This window comes from Vulpes lagopus, chromosome 6 (assembly GCF_018345385.1).
Source record: "Vulpes lagopus strain Blue_001 chromosome 6, ASM1834538v1, whole genome shotgun sequence".
NCBI lineage: Eukaryota > Metazoa > Chordata > Mammalia > Carnivora > Canidae > Vulpes > Vulpes lagopus.
The window spans coordinates 13,166,429-13,189,966 of record NC_054829.1 but is presented as its reverse complement, the minus strand read 5'-3'; the positions used below and the strand labels follow the sequence as shown (position 1 = coordinate 13,189,966).

Here is a 23,538-nt window from a genome sequence, read left to right as displayed (position 1 = left end):
GCTCTCTCTCTCTCTCAAATAAATAAAATCTTTGAAAGCAAGCAAGCAAGCAAGCGAGCGAGCTGTGATTTGAATCCAGGTAGTCTGACCCCAGAGCCCAGGCTTTTTAATCACTCAACTGTACTCTTAAGAAACATTCCATCTTATGGAGTCAAGTTTTTCAACAGCAAAGGTTAAACACAAAACCCTTTGCCATTAAGAAGTCTCTCCCTAACGGTCATCTTAAGAATATATATTTGAGATGAAACCAATTTAAAGAGATGTTGTTCCTGACATGCTTCTCTTTGTCTTGTAATGAGCAGTAATTGAATGATGCTGCCAGCAGGTCTGCTTTATGGAGCCAGTCTGCTATTACACCAACTAATTTTAAAATGTATGGAGCTTACTGCTTCAGACCTGAGGCCATATTGATTCTGGAATATGCGCCACTAATTGCTGAGAGCCTGCTGCTAAGAAGAAAATAAAAGAAAAAAGCTCTCCTGTCAATATTTGTTACTAACCTTGACAAATAAACATTTTAAGTGATGGTGACTTTTTCCTCTTTTAAAGCTTTAATTACTGGCTTGCACACACTGCAATCATTTTGTTCTTGTTTGTGTTTAATAGTCTGTAATCCATTTTAATTACATTCTTTGCTTATCAAGATTAGACTCCTGAACAAGGATAGAACAGAATTTAACTTCTGCCTCTCCCCCTCCCCCTCCTCTTTCCTTGTCCAGTGCCTGAGAAATGTTCTGGGATGCGACAACATCTTAAAGATAAAATTTATTCTTTAAGTTTAAAGCCAACAAACAAAACCGTTAAGAGGAAGTTTCTCTCTACCTTTTCCATTCTGTCAGTCCATTGACTAAGGGGGTTGGACAAATCTACTTCCTGTATTAAATTTAGAATGTGAAACTTGTCAAGCATTTTGAGAAGGGATGCATGGTGTGGGGCAAGGCAGGGGACATCTAGGGCGAGAAGGGTGAGAACATTTTTATTTTTCTGACTTGGATGGTGAGTACAACGTTTTGCTTTGTAGTAATGCATTGGTCTTAGGCATTTATATTCTGTGCACTTTTACACATATGTGTCACATTTTTTATGAAAGGTTATTGAAAACACTGAACATGGCCAGGTTTTTAGGGTTGTTCTGAGCTTTTGTGAAGGGCAACCACTTGAAGACAGTTGCCATACACTGAATGTGCCCTCCAAAAATTCATATTTTGAAACCTAATCCCCACTGTGATGGTATTTTTAGGTGAGGTCTTTGGGATGTGATTGTGTCATGAAGGTAGAGCCCTCATCACTGGGATTTGTGCCCTAATAAAAGAGACCCCAAATAAAAAATGAAAATTAAAAAATTAAAAATAAAATAAAAGAGACTCCAGAGAGATTCCCCCCATGCCCTCTCCCGTGTGAGGACACAACTTGAAGACAGCTATCTATGAACTCAGTGGTAGGCCCTCACCAGACACCACCTCTCCTGATCCCTAGATCTTAGATCTTGGGTTTCCAGACTCCAACACGGTGAAAGGTAAATTTCTGTTGTTTATACAGACACTCCGTCTACTGTATTCTGTTATAGCAGCAGGAACTAAGACAACAGCCATGCCCTTTTTAAAACCACTTTCAAAATTTCCACTTTTATGGTCTATATTTACCAGAGTAGGAATCATGAGGAAGTATGCCGGCAATGCAGAAAGGTACCACCAAAGATACTTTTTTTTTTTTTTCTTCCCAAATAGTCCAACATGGGTGCTTCCGGTCAGCAGGAGACTTTCTATGTAGTGATTCAGGGACAAGCCTTGGACTGCACCAGCAGATCTGAAAAAGTCTCTGCCAACTTGACAGGGAGACCCAGAGCAATGACTGCCCATCAGAAGCATCCTGTATGGGCAGAACTGGCCATGCTCAATGGCTAGGGGAATGCCCTAGAAGAACATGGCTTGAGCTCCAAAGCTAAGAGTACTCCTTGCAGCTAAATGATAGTTTTTGCTTTAAGCCAAGAGTAATATACCTCCATGACTGTCACACTCTACAATGGAAAGGAAAACATATATATGTGTACATATTTGGTGACCAGTAAGCCTCTCTGTCACAAGTAGCACAGGCCAGTTTGCATTGGAGTCCAGAACCATGTTGGCCTAATTCCTCTCATGTGTTCAGCTTCCTTCCATGGCTCCCAAGATGTCCCAATGCCTCATTGTCTCTGGGCCATCATGGGGCTCTTTAGTTTTACTCCCCAGCACTCATTCCATTTTATCTGCTGAAAATCTCAATTTTTTGTGTGTGGAGATCCAAAACTCTCTAACTCTTAGTCCATGTGGTTTAGTTGGGTCTCCTTAACTCCACTACCCCAGCTCCATAGTTAGGCACATGCTATAGGCCTGAGCCAGTCAATCAGGACTAATCTGGTGACCATAAAGTTTTCAGGGTTGGACACAAGACCTAATCAGAGACTTCTGCTAGGTGTGCTAGGCTAGAGGAAGGAGACACTGAGAGGATGAAGGGCAGCCATGTGGCCACCATGAGGGGAGAGCTTGAACAGCCTCACACTCCCCAGGAGAAGTTAGAACCATCTTGGGGAGTGTGAGGCTAAAGCCAGCATGGCGGAAGAAGGAGTCTAGAGATGGAGAAAAACCAAGTCTCAATGAATATGTCTGAATATTCCATTGAGTAAACTCCATTTTTTACTCAAACCAATGTGAGTTGGTTTCAGTTCCATCAAAAGTGTCCTAACTGAAGTCCAATCATCAAACTCAAAGTATACTCAATTTGGAAATATTTTCATTTTATTTACCAAGGTTTCTAGATTCAACCATCCAATCAGTTCCAAATGGTTAATTAACATCAACCAAGTGCTTTCAAAACTAAAAGCAGGGGCAGCCCAGGTGGCTCTGCTGTTTAGCACCTCCTTTAGCCCAGGGTGTGATCTTGGAGACCCAGGATTGAGTTCCACATCAGGCTCCCAGCATGGAGCCTGCTTCTCCCTTTACTTGTGTCTCTGCCTCTGTCTCTCATGAATAAATAAATAAAATCTTAAAAAAAAAATTAAAAGCGGAATTTTTGTTTTAATTAAACCCATGAAGCAGTCAGGTTCTACCTCCTATCTACCTCCCACCCCACACTTAATATTTTAGATATAGAACTTCCACCTACATACTTAGTAGCTGAGGTCTCCCTTGGAAAAACTGCTGAGTGACTGAACTGTTTCATAACTCTGTTTTGCAAATGGACTCTGACTCCTTGAGGGCAGGACTTGGAGCATCTCATATTCCCAGAGCCCAACACAGAGCCTGACAGGAAGTGGTGGTTCAATGAGTTAGATCTAACAATGTCCAGCTGGCATCCCCAGCCTTGAGGCAGAAAGGCAGACACCCTTCCATGCCCTGTCTGGTGGTGTGTATGACTCATCAAGTTCCAGCAGAGAAGGTCATCCAGGGCCTACCTGGAAGTGAGTCAGCAACATGATAGATGATCCAAGGCCACCTGGTGTAGACCACCAGCCTCCTCAGCCATATGTGCCCCTCCTCCATTATCTGCCCTCTCTTTTTCTTTCTGACTCCTTTTTCCTTCCTCAATTTCTTCTTTCTCCTTTCCAAGATCCCCCTGACCCTGCTCCATGCTTCTGCCACAAATGGAGAGGTGCTGTCTTTCCTCAGAGCTATGCTGGAAGGAGTGCCCTGCAAGTCAGGACACACAGGAATTCCAGGGAGGGTACTCACCTGCTCTTTAATCTGAGAAACAAAGGCTAAAATGGGATTTGCATAAAGTTTGGTGGGTAAGTAGTTATCTCCTGCTGTGAAACTACCCCAGAAATTAATAGTTTAGAACAACAATATTTATTATCTCTTATTTGGGGTTGAGTTCATGAACTGGGACAAGGTGCAAGGGGACAGTCTGTCTCTAATTCATCATGTCTGGAGTCTCAGCTAGAAAACTCCAAAGATGATGGCTAGAATCATCTAAAGGCTTGTCTACTCACATGGCTGGCAGTCGATGCTGGCTGTTGGCAGTATCCTTAGCTGGGGCAATTGGCTAGAGTACCTGATAGGACTTCTTCAAGTGGCTTGAGCTTCCTCACAATATGGTGGTTAGGTTTCCAGGGCAAGTATCCTGATAGAGACAGACATATGGACAGACAGAGGAAATAATGCAAGTCAAAAGCTGTATTCTTTTTCTAACCTAGCTGAGATGTCATATGGCATAATTTCTCCCACACTGCATTGGTTAGAACAGTTGCAAGTGTCCACACAGATTCAAGAGGAAAGACACAGAGTCTCAGTGATCAGAGTGGCATGGTCTAAAAAGGATGGAAGTTCAGAAATGCTGTGGTGACCATTCTGGGAAAATACAATATGTCACAGGTAATAATATACAGGTTTCACATAAATTTTCTCAAATTTGGTGAAACACTCTAATAAAAGCTAACTTTAGTTGAGAGCTTATTATATGCCAAGAATTGTGTTAAGCACTTTACTGGTAGTGACTCATTTAATCCTCCCAACAACCCATTGAGTTGGGTGCTAGTTTTATGTGAAATTCACGGGTAAGAAAATTGAAGTTAAGAAAGATTAAGAGGTTTGCCCAAGGTTTTGGAGGTAGTTAGCCACAGAGCCAGCATTTGAATCCAAGCTATAAAGCAAAAGCACCTTCATAAAGGTCAGAGTTACAGAGACAAGTTGAAGAAGCTAAAAAGCCACTGAATATCTTTCCATACAGGTACTTCCAGACATTTTTTAGGTACTCTACCTCAGATCCCTCATGCTCAGTGGTCTCATCCAACCACCACTGAGAGGACTAGCTCTTCAGAGACAGTGGCCAGCCTCACACGGGGGTCACCTGACAACATCGCATCCATGGCCTGGGAAGAATTCCAAGGCTATTAACAATGTCTCTTGGCCATCTCTAGTCCCAACCATGGCTCTCATTTTTACACCTGAGGTATGGAGGCCCAGAGACTTCCTTAAGCTTGCCCAAAAGTGACAGAATCAGCCTAGAACCCAGGCTTTTTTTTTTTTTTCCCACTTCATATGCAAGGTATGTTTCTGGATAATAGGTCTGTCACCTGGCTTCAGGTACAGCTCTCACTCCTTGGGATGAAAAATTTGAGACCCACCCCTCACCCAGAGTCAAAGACATTCCTACCCTTGGCTTCCTTGTTTCTGCTCAGGGGAGTATCTCTCCACCTTCTTGACCATCAGTTAGGGAGAGGATTGCAGGGAGAAGCCACCGTGGCTAGGTCATCTTCACTCACATCCCCTCCAAAAAAGACAAAGGAAAACCAAGGAGCCTTAATTTCTTTAAAATACATTAGCAGTAGCACTGTCTGTCTTACTTTTTGAACAATGAGCCTGAAATCAGTGTCCTGCTCTAGGGAGATTAGGAACATGAGTCATTTACCTTTGGCAAAGTATGGAGACAATGAAATCACAGCCACCAACAAAACATTAAATTACCCATCCCGTGTTAAATATTTTAAACGGCACCATAAACATCTACTCTTTGTTCACTCCAGTCAGCCAGATCCACTTTTCCTTCCCAAGCTTCCTGCAGCTGCTGAAGGCCCATGTGAGCCACGCGAAAGCCTCCTACTGCCTGGTTGTGAAGGTTGGTGCGGTGCTGCTCTTCTCTCTGCTTTCAGAGACAGGTTGTGCTGGTTGTGGAAAAGAGGGCGGAGGGGCTGGGATTCCTTTCCTCTTTCCTGGATGAGCCCAGCATGGGTGCTACTAGGGTGAGGCGAGTGAGGGGCCAATGGTGCAAAAGTCAAGGACCCTGCACCTGCCCAGTCCTGAGAGTGAGCAAGTGCCTCCTTCAATTCTGTGCCACAGGCACCTCCACTGCCCACCCTAGTCCCAGTCCTGCAGCCCAGCTGGAAGTTTGCTGCAGACCCATTGATAGAACTCCTAGGTCCCCAAGAAGCCGAGCCTCTGAAGCCAGGTCCCAAGTGGGGACCGTGAACCCTGATTGCGTTACTGAGGTCACTGGAGCCACAGAACCCGGTCTGGAATCCAGATTCTCTTTCCTAGCTCTGGGACTTGGGGACATTCATTCCGCCCTCTTCTTGGTTTCCTCATCTGTAAAGCTGGGGCGGTGACTAGAATGCTTTTCTTGTCATGAGCACTAAAAGGGTTTTGGATATAAAAGCATTTTGGATATGGTAAAGCACTACATAAAAATTGGCCATTATTGGGATCCCCGGGTGGCCCAGCGGTTTGGCACCTGCCTTTGGCCCAGGGCGCGATCCTGGAGACCTGGGATTGAATCCCACGTCGGGCTCCCGGTGCATGGAGCCTGCTTCTCCCTCTGCCTATGTCTCTGCCTCTCTCTCTCTCTCTCTCTCTCTGTGTGACTATCAGAAAAAAAAAAAAAGTTGGCCATTATTGTTCATTTTTCATTAATAATATAAATAACGAATTAAGTGGTAGGCAACACAACTAACGTGTGATTGTTCCCAGATTTCTTCTCCTCCATTTGCCTAGTAGGCCCTGCATTTGCTTACTACCTTCCTAAAGAGGAAGTACTATTTCATGATAGGAGAGAGGCCACTCTAATTTCATATTAAGGAGATGGAAAGAGATGCTGGGGGATAGAAAGAGAGAAAAATTGCCACATAGGAGTACTGGGCACATGGAAGAAGAGAAGTTTACAAAGTATTGTGATGAAGTTAAGCCCTTCATGTTCTCTAATAGATGCAAATATGAGATTTTAGTCATATTTTAATTTACTACTGTTTGTCAGATTATGAATGTAACACTGTTCCTAGCCTGGACCACATGGATCTCCAAACATATAGGGAAAATGATCACAATAGCCAAGGATGGGTGGTAAGTTCTGTCTCCCAGCTCAGGATGTTCAAGGTCAAATCTACGACAAAAGGAGATGAATTACCCAGAACCAAGTGACAGTCAGTGGGAGTTTTGCAGAGTGGAACGGCGGGGCCCATGACTGTGCATGGCTGAGGAGAAACCTCCAGTCTCTACCTCCATCCAGGACCTTCTGCTGTCCCTGACAACTCTCAAGGTCATGCTCAAACAAAACCAGTGTGCACTTTTTTGCATAATCAATTTTATGGCAATGACGGAAAATTCTGAAGGGGAAAAAAACCCTCACGATCTTCCTGACCAGTTTTCATTTTTCATCTGTGATTCAGCTCAAGAGGATATTTTTAACCTCTTCTTGCCACCGTGAGCACAAACTGGAAAGGTTTCCTCACAGCTGGACTGAGGACTGAGGTCTGGACATTTCCAGACCAAAGGTGTATGCCCTGGGGAAAAAGAAAAGAAATAGCCAAATGTTTCCCCAGCCTCAGTGAGAGGCACTCCTAACCTGCAGGGCTTCTGTCACTGTCTTCTATGTGTCAAGTAAGGACACAACCCAGCCTCACTTGGGCATAAAAAGTGAGCTACAGAAGCCAGAGCTCCAGAAAGGGAAAGAAGTTATTTCCCAAGACTGAATTTTAATTGTGCTGTCTGAGCTGTTAGACATTAGATCACACTCCGAGAGGCAACAGTATTTTGATTAAGCATCTTTACCATTTTGGTAACTTCTTTAGTTCTTTGTCATTAATTTTATACACGGACTCCAAGTTTCTCACTGTTGGGAGCTGCTTAGACTCACACTGGATGCTGTGAATTTACATTCTTCCTCCAGACTTTGCCCTTCTTTCTGGGGCCTCCCTCCTGGTCAATGGTACCTGGAAAATCCCCCAGTCATTTTATTCTCCACTCCAGCCAACCTGCTGGGGAGCACCGAGCTCTGATCTATAAAATAGCCCCCATATCCAGCCCTACCTTTCCATCCTCACAGCCCTGGTTCAGGCCTGTGCCATCTCACTGGGGCTCTCGTAAATCTCATAAACGACTTCCCAATCAATCCCCAAGGCTATCTTCTTCTAGGCATAGATGGCATGGTGGAGAAGATCATGTCTTACCCCCCTTTCCCCATCTCAACACCCCCATTTCCTGCTCCTGGTATGAAGGTTCTGCTTGTTCTGGTCCAATGTCCTTCTTCAGACTCTGTCTTTCCTCTAACTGTGCCACACAGGGGGTCTCAAACATGCATTTAAATCCCTCCTTTATTGCCTTTGGTCACCCAGGATGTTCTCCATGGCCCTCCACTCCATACCATGGCCTTTATTTCCCTCCTTGATTAATACCAATCCATCTTGTGATATCGAGCTTTAAAACCACCTGCTACACAAACTCTTCTCATTTCAACTAGAATGAATCTGCCCTTGTTCTAGGATTCCAAAAGCCCTCTCTTGGTATTCCTTATTCATTTACAATCGGCAACTTAAGTATGAATAGAACTTTGCAGCTTACTGGACACCTCCAAATAACTCATCTTATTTCATTGTAACGCAGTGAGACAAATAAGAAACTGAACAGAGGTTGAGGGCTGGGAGTTAGGTTTGGTGATAAGAATGTGCCAGAGACACTGGACGGTATGAGCACTGGCTGTTATACTATATGTTGGTGAATCAAACTCCAATAAAAAAATATACAAAAAAAAATGTGCCAGAGGCTGCCACTGATATATTTTTCCTTCTTGATATGATAGAATGTGTTAGGTAGGGAACATGACCACTAAGGTAAAACTAGCTTCTCAGACTTCTTTGCAGTCAAGTATCCATAAGACTAAGTTCTACCCAAAAGGATGTGAATGGGATGCGACTAATAGAACTTCACAGGCCAGCCTGAAGGCAAGACTTCCCTTCCCTCATTCTTCCTCTCTGCAGGCTGGGATGTAGACAGAAGGGGAACCAGAGCACCTGATCTGGGCAAGCTAGAGGCCTCGTCTAAGGATGGCAGAGCAGTAAGACAGAAGGAACCTGGGTCCCTCATGATTGTGGAGCCACCACACCAGCCCAAGACTACATCTTAGAAGGTTTTCTTTTTTAAGATTTACTTATTTTAGAGAGAGAGAGAAAGAGAACGCATGCATGTGCACACATGCAAGGTGGGTGAAGGACAGAAGGAGAGGGAGAGAAGGCTCCCTGCTGAGTGAGGAGCCTGACATGGGGCTTGATCCCACAATCCTGATCTGAAATCAAGCGTCAGATGCCTCACCAACCAAGCCACCCAGGCAGCCCCCTCTTGGGACTTGTGAGAGAAAGAAATGACTGTGTATTGTCTACGCTGTGATAATTGCAGCCGATTGTTATAGCAGCTAAAGTGATGTTAGCACATACAAATAACTTGCTGAAGCTCATTGAGTAGTTAACGGTAGAATGAGTATGACTCTGGAACCTGTGCTCTTTTTGCTGGTTGACATTGCACACATTTATCACAGGTCACTTTGGTCCCCAGATGCACACCCTTTATTCCTCTCCCCCACTCTATCTTTGTCTTGTAAGCACCTTGCTCCTTGGTTAAAGGAATATGTCCTTAGTATCTAGAATGTACGAGGCACGGTTTCAGGAGTTGGGGATGCCATGGTGAATAAGATTCTATCCCATTCTTGGGGAGCTTACATTTCAGTAGAAGAAGAAAAGACTACAGACAAATATACAACATGTCAGGTGAGGATCTCAGCAAAGACCATTCCACGCAGAGGGAACAGTAGGAGCAAAAGCTCTGAGGCAGGAATAAAAGTGGTTTTTGAAAAGACAAGAACCTTTAGATACCCTCACAGTGTCCTGCATGTAGCAGGTGCTCAGTGTTGCTGATGATGAAGTGAATTCATTGGACAGGATGAGTCTCTCATGCTTGACACCGAGACCTCCTTCCAGCTGTGCAGCACTTTAGAGCACAGGAGGGTCTGGACTTGCCCAGAATTTTCAGGGGCACCTCCTGTACTGCCCACTGGGTGACCCTCCATCTTTCTTACAATAGCTGCAATGGCCCAAGAAAAAAGTTTCTATTTTCAGTTGGAAAATTTCCAACCTATGTTGAGTCACAGAAACCTGCTCTATCCCATTCAGAGGCCTCTGAGTTTTTTTTTAAACCTCAGCCTAGGGGGATCCCTGGGTGGCGCAGCGGTTTAGCGCCTGCCTTTGGCCCAGGGCGCGATCCTGGAGACCCAGGATCGAATCCCACGTCGGGCTCCTGGTGCATGGAGCCTGCTTCTCCCTCTGCCTACGTCTCTGCCTGTGTGTGTGTGTGTGACTATCATAAGTAAATAAAAATTAAAAAATAAAATAAAATAAAATAAACCTCAGCCTAACTATCCATTATTTCTACAAATATGCTGTGTTACAAACTACCCAAAACTGGGTGGCTTGCTACAGGTGTTTGTTTTCTTGCTTTATTGCTCTGCAGGTTAGCTGTGGCTTTGCTGGGCTTGCCAGAGATTTTTGGGGTTTTGACTCAGGCTAGTTTCAAATCTGCTACTCTACAGTCAAAATCCACAAAGACCCAGAAAGACATGCTATTGGTGAAATCATGTAGCTGGTTGGTATGAGCACCTGCAATAGAACCACTTGTCCTCACTTTCAAATGACCCTTCAACCTAAGAACAAACTGAGAAACACTGAGAAGAGGCACCTCATTAATTTCCATTGTCTTGGGATGAATGGTTAACCAGGACTTATTTCCTTATGACAGGTAGCAGACACACAATAACACAGGCACACTTAAGGCCTCTGGTCATGTCACATCTGCTAACATTTCATCAGACAAGTCTTATGGCCAAGTCCAATGTCAATGGGGCAGCAATACATCCCTCCCCCACAGTGAGAGGAGAGAGGAGTGTGATGCTTGCTTGTCAGGAATCCACTCTATTACAGCATATATACAATTTGGTTCTGCTCAGATTTGGAAATTTAGTCTTTAGCCAGAGATCCCCCCAAATCACATGCTTCTCCCTGGAAACTTTCTCCACTCTCTGGAAGAGAGAGAGAGAGAGAGAAAAAAAAAAAAACCCTTCCCTGGAGGGGCTGGTTGTTATAAGGAGCTATGAAGTGACATTATTCTCCTTTGGTGGGGAGGGGGTATTCCTTTCCATGTCACCAAAATCCCATTCCCACTTTGGAGCCCAAAGCTCAGAGATCCCTTTCAAGGCCATATATAGAAAAACAAGACATTGATGGCAAGTAAGGCCATAGGAAGATGAGAAACAGCTCTTCATCAGCTGCTGAGGGGACCTCATAGGCAAACAAAAAATAATTTTCCAGAATGAACTATAAAGACCAGCTCTACATGATGCTAAATGAAATAAATCAGAGAAAAACAAATACTGTATAATCTCACTTATATTTAGAATCTAAAAGAACCTGAACTCAGAAACAGAGAGTCCAGTAGTGGCTGCTAGGGGCTGGGGGACAGGGGTGGGAGAAATGTGGAAACGTTGGTCAGAGGGGACAAGCTTCCAGTTGTAAGATTAATAAGTTCTGGGGATCTAAGGCATAGCATAGCATGGTGATTAGAGCTAATAATTCTATATTATACACTTAAAAGCTGCTCAGAAAATAGATCTTGAATGTTCTTACCACAAGATTAAATGGTAATTATGTGATGAGATGGATGTGCCGGCTAAGGCTATGGTTGGTTATAACATTGCAATATATAAGTGGGTCAACTTAACACATTGCACATCTTCAATTTATACAACACCATATCTCAGTTAGATCTCAATAGTTGGGGGGGGGGGAGACCATTCCTAAATGGGGCAATTTACAAATGTGGTGCTCCAGAGGTTAACCAACACCTGCCTGATGGTGGCAGGGACTCGAAACTATATTATTTGATATTTGCCATAGGATCTGCTCTGCATCTCTAAGGATTTGGAGATAAATGTGTGGTTACAGCCAAGTAAGTGAGTGAACTGTAGTGAGTGTGAATCACAAAGTCTACAAGGCAGCTTCACTTGTAAATAGGGATAGGGAAGAGTGCTCAGTAACTATCAGGAGGGGGACTGAGGCACTCTCTTGGTATTTGTTTTCTCAGTTTGCTCTTAATTTGAAGGCTCACTTGGGAATGAGGACACCTGTTCTATTTTAAGCTTTCAAACTAACTAGCTGTGTGATCTTACTGAATTCAGGTCTCCTTTCTGGACCTTAGTGGGTTTACATAGTAGCTGTTCCCAGTCTAGGGTCCCCAAGTCCCAGGCAGGTCCCAGAAAAAGGAATCTGCAAGTGCCACTAAAGGGGCTCTCACTCTTGGTTGACTGATCTGGAAGGACTTGCCAGAGGAAAAATTATTGAAGCCGATTTGGGGGAAAAAAATGGAGAAGTTCTCATTTTGAGGGAAAGAGGATGCAAAACAAAGATCATGATCTGAGCACCTGTCAAATGTTAGGCAATGCTAGAGGTTTGATACATGTGATCAGATGTTAGAACAATATTATTCCAGCATGAGTTTTAAGCAATGAGTCCATACAATGGATGTGAAGAATTCAAAGGGAAGTGAGAATGATACCTCCCATGTGCTGACCTATCATGGTACTCTGTTCCTGGACCCCTCCACAGGCAAGATATTTAAATTAAAATGAGGGAAAAGATGAGAGGATTTCTTAGTTGCCTCACTGGCAACTAAGGAGGAGGGATACAAGTATTGCCTTCTGATCCTAAGACCAGGGCTTTGAAATGTTGGAGCCCCAGAGGACTGGGGCCTGGCTCACACCCAATAAATCTTACATGGACCTATGTGTTCACCCCACTCATGGTGAATTCTGATGAAATGCTCTGGTGGGGCTGCAGGACAAGGCTACCATGTTGGATTTGCTACCTCCACAGGAATGGCAGAGCAGGGGTGAGACAGTGCTTCCCCACACCAGAAGGAGCCATGCTAGAGAGTCATCATGATAGCAGAGCACAAAGTCAAGGACAACAGTGGATAAATTTAAAGTTTCACTGTCTTCTGAACAGAAGGCACAGTGGATGGAGCTGCCTGCTGCACATCTGTGGGCTAGGAGGGATCCCTCAGAACACTGATGTACCAGCCTAGCCAAGGGGACTACTGCAGGAGATGGGGTTCAGCAGGACCTCTCAGAAGAGACTAGAAAGGTATCTACCAGTAAGAGCCAGCCTTGACCATCACCAAGCAGAGGGAGCAGAGTCACCCCAAAGGGTACAGGCTGTCTTCTCCCATAGCTCTCTTCCTTCCCCCAGGAAAAGTCCAAACTTCAGTAAAAAGTGGATGAGGAGATAAGCAGCGAGCTGGTGGGGGCAGAATCAAGGGTGATCCCTTTCTCACTGCAGGGGACAGCTTGAGGCACACCTGAGCTAAGTTGAATAACTTAGAGCATTCTAATTCCCAAACTCAGACTCTGAGATTTAACATCCTCATAGCACTTGATTATTCAAAGGTGAGCAGAAAATTCAAGTGACTTGCTAGACTAGGTAGGGCAAGTTACCTCTAGCGAAAAAAGCACAAGCGATGTGGGAGACAAAAGAAAATACAGGTGTGTTTTGTTAGACTGGTCATAATGCTTATTCAACATTCCAGGTGGATGTCCGTTAGCTCATTTGGTCCTCACTTTTTTTTAGGAAAGAGCTTCCCAGAGGTGTTTAGGAGAAACCCCTCTTGGCATGTTAATGGTGTGTTGAGGAACAAACGTCTTCCCCTGAGGAAATGAGCTTGATCATTTAAACAAAATTAAACTGGCTTCTTTATCACAGGACTTCTCAGAAATTTTAATATGCTAATATGCATTTTGGACCTACAAGAGGTAGACTTCATAGCATTTCTCATGTTCATCTCATCACATGCTGTTTTTACTGCATGGGTGGAGATGGTTTGGTGAAGCTTTGAGGAAATGCTGTCCCATAACACAGAATATCATGTCTGTTTGGTAGAAGAATGATGTTTTGGTTGCATCTTTTATTTTCCAAGTGTAGAGACATACATCCAGGTCACTTTAGGAGAGGATGATTTATTAATAGGATAAACATGGAAGTAAGGAAGTAAAAAATCTCAAGCAGAGGGGCAGGCCCCATAGGGACTGGGACAGAATTTGGGAATTGGAAGGTCATTCAAAAGACAATATAGTTCTTTGTCAATAATTTCTTGCATATAACACCAAGAGGAGAGGCAACAAGAAATGGAAAAACTGGACTACATCAAAATTTCAAACTTCTGCCATCAAAAGACACAATGAGCAGAATGAAAAGGCAACCCATGGAATGGGAGAAAATATTTGTAAGTCATATTTGATAAGGGGATACTATCCTGAGTATATAAAGAACTCTCTTAACTCAACAACAACAAAAACTAAACAATTCCATTTTTAAAATAGGCAAAGGACTTGAAAAGACATTTTTCCAAAGAAGATACGCAAAAATCCAATAAGTACATGAATCAGTGCTTTGCCAGGGCTCTGGCTAGGCCAGGATGGTATAGAGAATAGCTAGCTAGGATGTACTATGGCAGAAATGGCTAGTTGCCAGGTAAGATTATTCTTTACCCAATAAATTTTCAAAAAATAGTGCTGGAACAACTGAATATCCACATGCAAAAGAGTTAAGTTGGATCCATACCTCACACCTTATACAAAAATTTACAGAAAATGGATAAGAGACCTAATGTAAGAGTGGAAACTAAAAATCTCTTAAATGAAAACAAAGGCATAATTATTTGTGACCTTGGATTAGACAGTGGTTTCTTCTATATATCAAAAGCACAAGAAACAAGAGGAAAAATACATCACCTGGACTTCATCAAAATTAAAAACTTTTAGGTTCTGAAGGACAACCATCAAGAAAGTGAAGATCCACGAAAAATGGGAGAAAATATTTGCCAAATCATATATCTGATAACAGACTCATTTCTAGAATATACAAAGAACACTTGCAACTCAACAATGAAAAGACAAATGAACCAATTAAAAAATGGGCAAAAGATCCAAACAGACATTACTCCAGAGAAGATAAACAAATGACTAATACGCCAAGACATTCATCAGCATCATTAGGGATGCAAATCAAACAATACCTCCACTAGCATGGCTAGAATAAAAAAGACAGAAAATAACAAGCATTGGCGAGGATGTGGAGGAAATTAGAACCCTCATACACCGCTAGTAGGAATGGAAAATGATGCAGCTCCTTTAGAAAACAGCCTGAAAATGTTAAACAGAGAGTTACCAACAACCCAGCAATTCCGCTCCTAGGTATACACCCAAGAGAAATGAAAATACATCCACATAAACATGTAGATACAAATTTTCATAGCATTATTCATAATATCCCCAAAGTGGAAATAGCCCAAATATCCATGAGTGAATAAACAAGAGAAATGAAAATACATCCACATAAACATGTAGATACAAATTTTCATAGCATTATTCATAATATCCCCAAAGTGGAAATAGCCCAAATATCCATGAGTGAATAAACCAATGTGGTACACCCAGACAACAGAATACTATTGGACAATGAAAAGGAACAAAGTACTGATATATGCTACGACATGGATGAATTTGGAAGAGACCATACTAAGTGGAAGAAGCCAGTCACAAAGGACCTCACATTGCAGGATTCCACTTACATGAAATGTTCAGAATAGGCCCATCTGCAAAAAAAAAAAAAGGATAGTAGATAGGTGGCTGTTCAGGGCTTAAGGGGCTGGAAGAGTGAGATCAATGGGTAACAGTCATTGGGGTTTCCTTTTGGTGAGTCACGGAAATGTTCTAAAACTGATCATGGGGATGGATGCACAACTATGGAACAGTTCGGAAGGCAAGATTGCCTGAAATAAAGAAGCTCCTCCAGAAGTGAAGGGGGAAGATGAGATGGGAGAGGTGAGCTGGGTGTTCAGTTGAGGAGGTTATACCTTCTTCTGCAGGGAAAAAGCCATGAAATCCACCAGGATGAAAGGAATGCTTGGGGAAGATGGATCTGTACATACACTGTGCGGAGCGGTTAAGGCAAGCTAAATTTGCCCAGTGGGAGAAGAGAGAACAAATACAATAATGAGCTCAGACATTAACTGTTCCAGTTACAGAAATTAAGTCACAAACTGTCCTCAAGCTGACTCTAAGAATGCTCAATGAGGCCAAGAAGAGTAAGATGCATTCATTTACACAAATGCAGAGAGATGTGGGTGTTTTCTTTAAGCAAAATGATCTCTCTCCTCAGCACATCCCCATCGCTGCCTCATGGGAGACAAATGCTTTACCCTCTCTCCTAGAACACACTCATCACATCATAGGTTTCTGGCTGACTCTTTGATGGTCTCAGAAGGAATCCATGTTACAGTCAGAAACTGGCCCATGTACACTGATTATATAAAAGTATAGCTGGGTTTTTCTATTACTGTTCTTTTTTTCAAGGGCTTCAAAACTCATCTTTTTATTTTTTTTAAGATGTTATTTATTTATTCATGAGAGACAAAGAGAGAGGCAGAGACACAGGCAGAGGGAGAAGCAGGCTCCCTGCGGGGAGCCCCATGTGGGACTCGATCCCAGGACCCTGGGATCACGACCTGAGCCAAAGGCAGATGCTCAACCACTGAGCCACCCAGGTGTCCCAAAATCCACCTTTTATTAGGGCATTGGTTTCTTATAACCTTTCTGGAAAGTGGGTGGAGCTAAAGGGTATCCCCATTTCTCAGTGGATACTTAACACATGGTACTTAACCTGATTCTTTGACATGGCCTAGAATAAAATCCAGGTCTCCTGAACCTCTGACTGTAACAATTACACCACAGTACCATTTTCCTAGCCCATAACAATTCAGCTTTGCCCTCAGTGGTGGATACTCAGGTGCCACAGGGCTCCGATTTGGCTTCTGCCTCCTTATCCTCTCTGGGTTGAATCTCCACACCTCCTCTCCCCTGCTTATAAATAAAGTTTGTCCTCTTCCTTGGGCCCTTCTGGAGATTTAAAAGGCCATCATGAAGGATATTAGATTACTGAGTACATTGAATTTATATGATTTATTTTGTTTAAAAAAATTGGGGTGCTCCTGGGGTTGCAAGTGTGAGCTCTGGATCAGACCAGTCTGACAGATCAGCTTGGTGACTCCTCATGCCCAGCTTCCTCACTTACAAAATGGGCATAAAAAGACCACCTATGTCACAATTTGTTGGGAAGATTAAGTGAGCATCAACACATCAAGCTGTTAGCACAGCACCAGATCAAGAGTGGGTTCAATAAATATTAGCTAACAGAGAACACAAAAGCAGTCTTCCAATATTTAAGTGGCTACAGAAGAAGGTGAGTCAAATTTCATGTGCCAGAACTAGGACTAACAAGCAGATTTACCCTTCCAATAAAGCACATTACAACCAACTACTAGAGATGTTTAGCAATGCAATCAGCTGGCCAGAGAGTGAGCTCCCCGTCCCTTGAAGTATTTGTGCTGAGATCCTGAGGATCTCGTGAAGCTGTAGCAGGGACTCTGGTCTCAAATGGGTAAATGGGCCAGGTAAATTCCAAGGATTTTTCTGCCAGAAAGCTTCCTTCCAAAGGCTTTGCCTCCCTCCTCCCAGAAATACACAGACAGAGAAAGGGGGGGAAAATCAAGAAAGGTTCTTTTTGAAGCTTACAAAAGGTCTGAAAAGAGAAAACAGCAAGTTTTCAAGCCTCTGATTAGACATTCTAGAGGAGCCCAAGCCAATGCCAGCCAAACTGTGAGGAAGACCAGGAACAGGAAAGGCAGGCTTGGCAGGGCTGTCAGGTGGACCAGGCCATGGCCAATGGGCCTGCCCCTTCCTCCCCATGTTCATCAGCTCCTGCCCACAGAACCCCGGGCACTGACGTCCTCCAGAAAGGCAAGAATCACTATTGATCAGTGACGTTTCTGTTGACGGGACGCAGAACCCTCTATTCCCCCTCAGCAGCACCAAGCCTCAAGAATGGGGAAATGGAAGCAGTTTCCCACATGTTCAGAACCTTCCCTTCTGACAACTCAGGGAACCTGGTTGTCATAATGGGCTACACCATCAACAAAGAGAGACTATTAAAAAGAAAAGTGGAGACACAGAACCTGCCAGGGTGACTGCATGTGGAATAATTTCAATTCTCATGTCTGTAGGGGACGTTTGTTGCCTTTTTCTGGCTGGCCCCCGGCTCCATCAACTAGTTCGGGTGATTCTGATGAGACTTACCAACCACAGCACCTCCCTTAGCCTCCTGGTCACATGACAGGGTGGGGGAGGCCAATCACAGAACTCTGCTTTCCTGCCACCAGTGCTTGATCCAAGAGGACAGTGCATGGCCTAGGGAGGACCAATCTGAGCCTTCCATGAATGCAAGGGTAATAGGATTCCCAAGAGAGAGATCTGCTCATTCTCTGGAAGAGTGGACCTCTAGGGAAAGACTGGCCCCACTAGGGGGTCATCTTTACCATCCTGTGGGGGGAAGAACTTCCCAGAAGGAAGGCAGTATGGAGGGCTGGAAAAAGCGACATAGCCTTGTCCATACTGTTGAAGCCCTTGAATTCGGCTAGGACTCCAAGCAGGTCAAAGCTCAGACTTAGAAGGTATATGAACAAGACAAAAGGAATTGCATTTCTATCACCTGCAACCAAAGCATATGAATTTCGAGAGGACGCAAATGTTCAGACCGTAGAAGTCTTTTTCATAATGCTGTTGAAAGAGAATGTCAGGTTAACCAAGGGCTGCGGAGACTTTTGGTGAAGGTAAATAATAAACACAGAAAGTTGCCTGGTTTTCTCTCATCATTTTCACTAGTTACCTGGGATCAGAGTGACTGAAAAAAAAAATCAGATTCTAGCCCATGTTGGGTGCAAACTAGGTCTCTGGCATCATCTAAGTGAGCTAATTTTGAAGGCCCAGGCTCTCCTCAATTCTTAAAATAAAAAGCCCCCACACTCCATGTCAATCATGCAGCCAATTAAGAGGCCTCGAAGTGACAAGCCACTGGATTGTCAAGGTAGATTAAAGATACAGGAGAAGTTTCTGATGGTTGGGATAATTAGACTGTCATCTTGCTGCATGGCATGATCCACCTGCCTGGGAGGGAGATGTGCAGGAGCCCAGGATTATTCTGACAGGTGGCCTAGGGAACAGACTCCCCTATAAGTCTCACCTGCTTGGCCCAGAGCAGGACTTGGCAAGCCAGACCAGGGAATGAGTAGGTGGACGGGGGAAGGGGCAGGATCTTCCTGACAACTAAAAATGGACAAGAGGGGGCACCCAGGTGACTTAGTCATTTAAGTGACCAACTCTGGATCTCAGCTCAGGTCCTGATCTCAGGGTCATGACTTCAAGCCCTGCATGGAGCTCCACACTGGGCATGGAGCCTATTTAAAATCAAAAAATTAAAAAATAAAAAAAGGACCAGGTGGACTTTATATCAAACATCTGCTTGCAAACCACAGGCACCAAAAGGCCGTGTCTGAGACAGGATTTATTTGCCCTTTCCTCGGGAAGCTCTAATAGCCAGATTTGAGCCTTTGAATGCATGGATCAACCTTCAGATCTGGTTCCTCCCAGCCAGGTCACAGAAATCCCTGTGAACACTGATGGCTTACCTCACCCCAAGGACCAGGAGAGCCTCAACTCAAAGAAGACTTACAGCTTCCAGAGACCAAACAGCCTTGCAGTCCCAAAATTACATCCAGTTAGGGCCCCTCCCCGCCAATGCTTTGTGGCAGGGAGTCGCAAATCTCGTGCTGCAAAAATCCCAAGTTCACGTGCAGGTGAAGTCCCAAGGGCAAATCTGTAGGGGTTCCTGGGAACGAAGGAAGGTAAAGAAAATGGGATTTGTTCACATGTTCTTAGGGAGATGTGTGGGTGTTCGGAGGAAAGATGGTAATAAGCTGTTTGCAACAGACGTTAGCTTAAGCCACCTTCCCTGGAGTGGGGCTAAGAAGCATCAAGGCTTTGAGCATGCTCTGCTGGGGGAAGGGTTACAGGCCTGGGGCCAGAGGGGAATCACTTTGCCCCTTGAGCAGGGAGCTAAGGTGTATGTGTTGCCCTTTTGCCCCTCACCCCATAGTACTAAGCTTTCCCTCCTGTATCGGCTACTTCTTGTTGTTATAACAAACAAAAGAGCAGAAATCTTTTTCCTTTTACAGTTCTAGAATCAAGAAGTCCAAAATGGTTTTATTGGGTTAAAATCAAGGTATTGGCAGAGCTCCTCCTGGAGCTTCCAGGGGAAATGCTATTTCTATACCCTGTCCAAGTTCTCCAGCTGCTTCCCTTGGTTCACGGCCCCCTCCTCAATCTCCAGAGGCAGCAATGTGGCATTTTTTCTCTCTGCCTCCTTTTGCTTCCGTCACATAATCTCTTTTACCGGTAATCGAATTTCCAGCTCCCTCTTAAAAGGCCAGCGATGACATTGGGTCCACCTGGCTAATTTCCTGTATAATTTCCCCCCTGTTAAAGTTCCTAATTCATCACACCTGTAAAGATGCCTTATTCCATATTATGTAACTTTTTACAGGATCCAGGAATGAGGACCTGATATCTTTAGGGGTCATGATACAGCCCACAACACTTTTTCTAACACTACATGGAAAAATTATGTCACACTGAGGGGAGGCAGGTATTCTCAGAGACTGGTGGTAGGAGTTCAGACTGATGCACAACAGACAATCTGGCAATCTCTATCGGGAGTAAAATATCCTTTCTCTTGCATTCAGCAGTTTCTTCAGCAATTCAGCTTCTAGGAATTCATTACAGAGATAAACCTGAAAATGTACATATAAGGATTTTTTTCCAGCACTGTTTGTAACAGCCTAATTTGTAAAACAAAACAAAACAAAACAACCAAATGACCCCAGCACTGGGGGCTGGTTGGATAAATTAAGGAACATCCATAGGATGGCGTACTGTGCCATTGTAACAGAATGAAGAAAATGAGATAGATCTGGGCACCCAGGTGGCTCAGTCAGTTAAGCATCTGCCTTTGGCTCAGGTCATGATCTCAGGGTCCCAGGATTGAGTCCCATGTCAGGCTCCCTACACAGTGGGAAGTCTGCTTCTGCCTCTCCCTCTCTGCCTCCCCCCACCCTCACTCGTGCTCGTGCTTTCTGTCTCACATAAATAAATAAAATCTGTAAAAAGAAAAGAAAATGAGATCTATGTGAGCTAGTAGGGAAGAACCTTCAAATAAGGGAATAAAATGTGGTATAAGACAGGGCACAGAGTACGTTTCCATTTGTAAAAATAAAAGGGAGGAAGTGTGTGTTTGTATATATCCAGAATGTTCCTGAGGGAGACACAGGACAGGCTGTCCTCACTCGAGAGCTTCTGGGAGGGCGAAGGTATGGGAAGAAGTAGTTTAATTTTTTTTTTTTATCATGGACATTTACTACTTCTGCAATTGAAAAGAAAGCAGTTAATGCAAAGAGAGAGAGTAGAGGACACTGGTTTGAAAGAGTTGACAAATTATTAGCCTGTTCAAGGCACCTACACTTTTGGGTCTTGTCTCCCCAGATCCCCCACCCCTATCACCAAGAACAAGGTACTGCCTCTCTCTTCCCCACACACCCCCACAGTCTCATATTGGCCACTCATGTCTCCTTTCTTCCTCAATGCCCTTATGGGTGTCCTTTGAAGCCAAATTCATTTCACTAGGTTATAAATGGGGATGTGAGGGAAGGTGAAGATGGGGGGTGGACCATAAGTGGTTTCCCCTCTCACAAACCAAGGGGAAAAAGGGGTGGGTAGGAAAAGAATCTCAGCCTAGAGTCTAACATTCCAAGATTCACATCCTGGTTAGGTCTGTGACCTTAAGTAAGTCACCAAGCCACTCTGAGCCTCAGTTCCTCATCTGAAAAATAGGAGTATCACTATAAATTCAGGAATATAATGAGAATCAAGATGAAAAGTGAGAAAGTGGTGCTTTGGAAACTCTACAGCATCCTCCAAGTTCATGCCCTCCTCAGGGATAGTCCTGACCCCACACTCAGACCACCCTGGTAGGTGGATGACCTAGATGTGAGTAGAAGACCCCTCACAGGGTTAATAGTATAGGATCTTGAGAGCTGTGGCTGCTGGGTTACCCAGAATGAGACGCATGGCCTCTGCACTTGGGTTTCTCGCCCATAAAATAGAGAATTCACAAACCATAAAGTAAACAGACAAGGCAGCACATGGTTTAATTAACTTTCCAGTACACCAGGAACCTCTTTAAATTAAAAAAAAAAAAAAAAGTCTACTAGGAACCCATGGCCTCTTGGCTACTGATACTGAATGAACAGAACTGCTCCACCGAAACACAACCAGTCCTCCTCGGCTCACACACTGAAACCACTGCGAAATTGTGTCCCCGGGATCAGAGGGAAAATAAATACAAAAGACAATCACAGTCATGAGGTATGTAAACCAATCTGACTGATGGTCCCAGGGATTGGGTGAGTGAATTGGAGATAAAGCCACAACCACATGGGGCAAACAAGCTCCGCCCCAGGCCCATGGGTAGGTTCAGAGCTTCCCAGGCCTGCTGTCCTTGGATCCCCTGAGCGCAGGTGTGGCTGGGGTGCATGCCTCCCCACGATGATACATTGTACACATCCTGGACCCGATGTCAAAGCAGGAAGAGATGTCTGCCTGGGCTCCATCTCTTAGAAGCTCCCAGAGTCCAGTGTTCATATCCAAATGGCACTCCGCCAAGCTTTTAATAGAATCAACACTGCTCAAGTTTCCTTAGACTAAATTTAAGGTGACGAAATCACTACCCCTGGAGTTGACATTACAGTGATTGCCCTGCCACCAAGGGCTGACCTTGACACTTACTAACGAGATAACCTTGAAGAAATTATTAAACTCTCTAGGACCTAATTTCCTCATCTACAAAATGGGTATATTACCAAGCTTTCTCAATTCCCAGATGACATCTTGCAACATTTCTGAAATCATGTTGCATCTTCTGATGAAAGTATGTATTGAATTTGCTAATGCTTCTTTCATTCCCAAAGTCTCCTGCAACAGCACTGATAACTTTTTTCGACAGCTTCATTAACATTAGCAACTTTATTCACATACCGTACAATTTACCATTTTAAGTTGAGCCGTTTTAGTATATTCACAGAATTATGCAAGCATCACCAAAATCAATCATATCACCCCAAAAAGAACACCTGTACTTTTTAGCTGTCATTTCCTACTCTTTCTGTCTCTACAGATTCGCCTGTTCTGGATATTTCATCTACATGGTGTCCTACAACTGATTTTTTTTTTAAGATTTTATTTATTTATTCATGAGAGACACACAGAGAGAGAGAGAGAAAGAGAGAGAGAGAGAGAGAGAGAAGCAGAGACACAGGCAGAGGGAGAAGCAGGCTCCATGCAGGGAGCCCGATGTGGGACTCAATCCCAGGACTCCAGGAGTAGGCCCCGGCCAAAGGCATGCGCTCAACCGCTGAGCCACCTGGGGATCGCTGATCTAACTTTTTTCCCTCCATATGTGTTCAAAGTTCATCCATGTTGTAGTAGTATGTGTCAGTACTTGACTCCTTTTTTATTGTCCAATAACATTCCCTTATAAGAATATGCTACATTTTATTCATCCACTCAACAGTTGGTTATTTCCACTTTTTGGTTTTTATGTGAGCGGGCATAGCAGTACTCACAATAATATAAAAAATATATATAAATGTAATATAAGATGAATAAAATAAAAAATTCATACTATATGAATAATTGCCACCATGTACATTCATATATAACTTTTTGTGGACACGTGTTTTCATTTCTTTTGGA

The 23,538-nt window shown here is 43.8% G+C and overlaps 1 protein-coding gene across 1 annotated transcript in view; it reads left to right on the top strand.

Annotated features, from left to right (window-relative positions):
• The window catches only part of TTC8 (tetratricopeptide repeat domain 8), a 189,846-nt gene that overhangs the window by 145,010 nt on the left and 21,298 nt on the right, over nucleotides 1-23,538 (top strand). The window contains exon 20 of the mRNA XM_041757777.1: nucleotides 5,501-5,592. Within this exon, the coding sequence (XP_041613711.1) occupies nucleotides 5,501-5,592 (92 nt within the window). The remainder of the gene's footprint in view (nucleotides 1-5,500; nucleotides 5,593-23,538) is intronic.